General features: G+C 34.5%; 1 protein-coding gene across 1 annotated transcript; it reads left to right on the forward strand.

Annotated features, from left to right (window-relative positions):
- Positions 1–2747: 2747 nt before the first annotated feature.
- LOC127539881 (vomeronasal type-2 receptor 116-like) lies at positions 2748–4888 on the forward strand. The gene has a single exon (XM_051964298.1). It carries the CDS (start codon positions 3066–3068, stop codon positions 3993–3995), a length of 930 nt encoding a protein of 309 aa, XP_051820258.1. The 5' UTR covers positions 2748–3065; the 3' UTR covers positions 3996–4888.
- Positions 4889–5317: the final 429 nt, after the last annotated feature.

The following is a 5317-nucleotide window of genomic DNA, read 5'->3' on the forward strand; positions in this document are numbered from 1 at the left end:
AATTAGTATTTGTTGAAATGAACTAAATTGAGTTGAATTGAACCAGTGGTCCTAAGTTAAGTGATCTAGAATAGATCCCTTACTTTTTATAAGTCTCAAAAAATTCTCCTGATATAAAAATGAACCAAAGGTAACATCTGGAGAATAAAAATAATAATTTTTAAAAGGGAATAATCAGTGCAAAGATATTTTATTTTCTTAGGAAATTTTTCTTCTAAGATAAAAACAAACCACAAAATGTAGATTCTTCATTTAAGTATGGTTATATCTTTTGCTGATGTCAAGCATATGTGTCATTATATATAGTTAATTATTTATGTGATTTGATCATTTCCACCAAACTCTTTACAACTCTCCCCAGAATAAGGTCAACCCAAGAATAGGATTAACCAATCAAATCGTCTAATATTCATCTAATCTCAATCAGAACTCTTTAATTAATACATTACAGTGAATAACCTCCAAAATAATAATCCCTCAAACATTCAGGATATTTTATGAAAACACAAAAATAGTTCCTCTTATGTCATCAATTACCTATTGAAAAATAGAGTGCACTTTAAAAATATATCAGTATTTGGGGGCAAAATATACCACAATATACTACAGTTTAAAAAAAAAAATCAAGGAACATAATTGTGCCTAGTGGAGAATCTGTGCAGGTTTATTGGGGAAGAGATGATCTGAAGTGGAAGATGGAAAATAGAGAAAGAATTTGACATTGAGAATTACATTGTTTTTGTCCTACAGAATTGCAAATACTTTGTTATGAATGTTTTCCATAGGAAAGGAATGAAACCTTCTTGACCGCAGAATATCCACTTTCAGCAGTCATTCTTAACTTACAATGACATTTTCTTCCTTTCTCTTGTACAAATACAGACTCCAACTTCCATTTGCAGTCTGAAATGTGGCCCTGGATTCAAGAAGACAGTCCTTGAAGGCCAGCCTATATGCTGCTTTGATTGCATCATATGCCCCCAAGGGAAGATTTCCAATCACACAGGTGAATTCCTAAAGATAAACTGTCCTCCCAAAGTAGTAGACATTTTACTCTTTGGTGGGAGGAGGAGAATCTTAACTAGAAGTAACTTTTCCTTCATCAAAATAATATTTTCTGGGTTAAAATAATAGTGCACTTATGAAATCCTTTTCATTTAATGCACTGTGGGGGATTTTTGGTCATTTCTGTAACTATCAAGAGAATCCTCAGGTACAAGATACCAAAAATCTATCCAAGGAGAACCCAGTATCATTTTACTATTATTAGAATCCCTAATGTTTGCCTTTCCATAGTGCCCAATTGTAAATTTCCCCATTTCTGTGGTAAAGCTTATACTAAAACTTAAACTTACTCTTCTCAAGTCTTAAGGGAAATTTAAATAATCTAAAACAGAAAAAGTCTAGATATTACCTAAATGTAGGTAACTTTGGCATTGAAAATAGGGAGTCTGGAAACAACCTTCTAGAAAACATACCTCCATAAAAGTTTAAGCAGAGAACTCTGGAGAATGTTTGTGAAAGGTTCTTTTCCTTGGAATTGCAGTCTTGACGGAAACAAATTGGTTCACAAAAAATTGTATAAAAATCTTTTCTCCCCTTCCCTACACCACAGTATTTGAGGTCCATTGCCAACACTGAGTTGGCCTGTCCTGATTAGTTATGTAACTGACTTGCATTGCTTTGTAAATTGGTATATCCAAAAGCTTTTACCTTGGTTTCTCAATAGTTTTATCAGTTCACTAAACACAGTGTCTTGTTTCTTTTGTGAACCAACTTTGACCTCCATGGCATCCTTTTGTCTTATTTTTATTCGTATAATTACAGTTAATTTAGAAGATTAAAAATTTTCTCCAGTCATATAATTGTTATCATTTCTTTAAATTCTTCATAATTGAATCATTGTAAGAATTTTTAATGTTTGCATAAAAGACCTGATATTTTATGTACTTTGCAATTATTTGAAATGGAATTTATTTTCTATTTTAAACTTTTGGATGTTTCATTACATAAAAATGTAGAATTCTTAAGGGTTTACTGTGTAGCCTCATTGATGATTCTATTAATTTTACCTGTTATTGTCTATTCTGGTTTCCCGGGATTTCCATGCCATTCAAAAATAAGGATAGTTTTATTTCTTCCTTTACTATCTTTATGTTTTAATTTCTCTCATCATAATGCAATTAATAACATTTCTGACAATATTGCAATTAATAAAAAGTAGATTTGTCATTTCACTTTTTTCTTAAACTTCTTGGAAAAGATACTCATCTGTGTCGTTGCATACGATTTTAGCTATATAAAGGTGTATCATTATGATATAAAAACTTGGCCCTTACATTTTACTTTCCATGGCATTCTCATGATAATTATTTCTTTTTTCTGAAAATTTTCTGAAATTTATTCTGAGATAAATTATTGAATAATATGTAAGATACAGTCTCTGTGAGAGTAATTATCCCTGGAGTAATGCATACACATACAAAAGATTTTAACACTGATGAGTAGAAACATGAAGGAAACAGTTTTGAAATCCCCACTTAATGAATGGTGGAAACTAGGAAACCATTGTCAAATGTCCACAATTTTGTTTCTGCTTTTAAAATCATTATCTTTAAAGAAAATATACGATAAATATCTCATCAGTATAAGCAGAACATTGTACCATAACCCAGAAGATTCAGTTATAACCTTGTATTAAAAGGACAGTACAAAGTCTTGATCATCTAATTTATTAGTTCTTGGCTTTCAACGATGAAAAATGTGACAGAAGAAATGGATTCAATGTCTCAGAGAACTTTCAGATCTCATTGTGTGTGGTGTAATATTGGAAGTCATTAATATTAGATTTAGTAATCATATAATAGAGAATCAATATCGTCACCATGCTGCTTTATTCATATGTGGAGCTTCATCTGAAGATAAGGAAATTTTTTTTTTTTATTTAGCTTCTAGAATTTTTGTCTTTCTGACTTAAAATAAGTACTACAAAATGAGGCTGTTTGATGTGGAATAACTAAAACTGCATTATTAGAAAAACTCTTATCTATATAAGATAGAGTGAAATGCTTTTTGTTGTGGTTCTCACAGATGCAGAGCAGTGCCTGCAGTGCCCTGAAGATCAATATCCCAATAGGGAAAGAGATCGCTGCCTCCCCAGGACTGTGACTTTCCTGGCCTATGAGGAACCTCTGGGAATGATTCTGGCCTGTGCAGCCATCTGCTTCTCCCTCCTCACTGTGCTGGTCCTGGGGGTTTTTGTGAAGCACAGGGACACCCCCATAGTCAAAGCCAATAACCGCAGTCTCAGCTACACTCTGCTGGTCTCCCTCAGCCTCTGCTTCCTCTGCTCCTTGCTCTTCATCGGCCATCCTACCACAGCCACCTGCCTGCTGCGCCAAACCACATTCGCAGTTGTCTTCACGGTGGCCGTTTCCTCCATTTTGGCTAAAACCATCACTGTGGTTCTGGCCTTCAGGGCCACCAGACCAGGGAGCAGGCTCCGGAGCTGGCTGGGATCCACAGCATCTTACTCTCTCATTTTCACCTGCACCCTCATCCAAATGTGTCTCTGTGGCATCTGGCTTGTAACATCCCCCCCCTTCCTGGAGATGGACATCCACTCTGAGCCTGGCTCCATTATCATCCAGTGCAATGAGGGCTCCTTCCTCATCTTCTACTGTGTCCTGGGCTACATGGCCTTGCTGGCCTTGGCGAGCTTCACTGTGGCTTTCCTGGCCAGGAACCTGCCGGACACTTTCAACGAAGCCAAGTTCCTGACCTTCAGCATGCTTGTGTTCTGCAGCGTCTGGATCTCCTTCCTGCCCTCGTACCAGAGCTCCAAGGGCAAGGCCATCGTGGCCTTGGAAGTCTTTGCCATCTTGACCTCCAGTGCCGGGATTCTCGCTTGCATCTTTGCTCCCAAGTGCTATGTGATCCTTCTGAGATCAGACAGAAATACCCTGGAGATCCTGAAAAGGAAAGGTACTTCCTGAGAAGCCAGGGTGTCCCAGGTTCTTCCTCACCATTCACAGTGACGTAGCTCCTTAGCTGCTGTAGTCTTAAAAAAAATGTTTTAAATTTAGCTGCCTACTCTGCCTTCTATTTTCTGTTAATACAATCTCTTTCATTGTCAACTGACTCTTATGGCATTTTGAAAGCAGTCATATTGCATGATTTCTGAGTAGAAATAAAGCAATTGTTATCTTGAAATATTTTGTATATGGCAGACACTTAGTAGATGAGTTATGATTTAAAATAATGCTGTAATAAATCAATTAATTTACAGGTATGAATGTCAAAGTTCAAAGTAACCTTTGATAAGTCCATCCAACCCCCTGAGTTATTGATTTCTTATTTACAAAATTGGAACTTTAATATTTTCTCAATTTGTGAATCTGATATCAATCATTACGTTTCTCAAATGTTATTGGAGAAATGAACATATCTCTGAGAGAAGATTTACTGGAGCACGTATAAGACCCAGTGATTTTGCTGAATAATATAATTATCAACAAATATGTATAAGAAGTTATTATGACTTTCCTTCTTTTGTATGATTTATGTAATTGTAAAGTCATGTAGAAGTATTGTCTTATTTGTTCCCTGCCATTACTTTTGGGAATTATACTGATTTTCAAAAGACACAATAAAAATGAGAGTTTTCATATTTTAGAAGTTAACCTATTTCCTTTAAAAAATATTTTTGAGGTGATATTATTTATTCATGCAATATCCCATCACTCCTTATTGGGCAACATTCTACTATCTGTTTTCTTTTTGTGAGAAATATGAATATTTTCTGAGCAAGAATAATTTGGATTGATGAAATTCTGAGCTTTCCTCAAAACAATAAACAGGACAGACTAATGTCTCTACTAAAAATACAGGACTCTTTAAGTAGGCAAAAAATTAGAAATTCCCATCAATTTGGAAATAGCTGAACAAATTGTGGTACATAATTGTGAAAGAACATCATTGTGCTAATAAATCACACATAGAATGTTTTCAGAAAAAACAGAATTTTCATTCATTTGAGTTAATGAGCATTTTTTCTTTGAAATTTTGCTTATAATTTGATTTTATATCATCATGATTCTTTATTTGTTTTTTGTCTTGATTTTCCCTGCCACCATAGTAATTTTTAATTATCTTGCCCTTTTTTATTGTTTTTTGTTCATTTTTTCCTATTTCTTAATTTTACACTTTATATTAAAGATAAATGACTTCACTTTTTTCTATGTTACTATTTACAATGTTAGAATTGGGTATTTAAAGGTTTTTTTGGGGCTTCAAGCTGCTTTGACTTAGGTAGAGG

This window comes from Antechinus flavipes, chromosome 6 (assembly GCF_016432865.1).
Source record: "Antechinus flavipes isolate AdamAnt ecotype Samford, QLD, Australia chromosome 6, AdamAnt_v2, whole genome shotgun sequence".
NCBI classification, from domain to species: domain Eukaryota; kingdom Metazoa; phylum Chordata; class Mammalia; order Dasyuromorphia; family Dasyuridae; genus Antechinus; species Antechinus flavipes.

Coding starts and splice junctions, on each gene's coding strand:
- LOC127539881 (XM_051964298.1), top strand. CDS start 3,066: ATGCTTTTTGTTGTGGTTCTCACAGATGCAGAGCAGTGCCTGCAGTGC.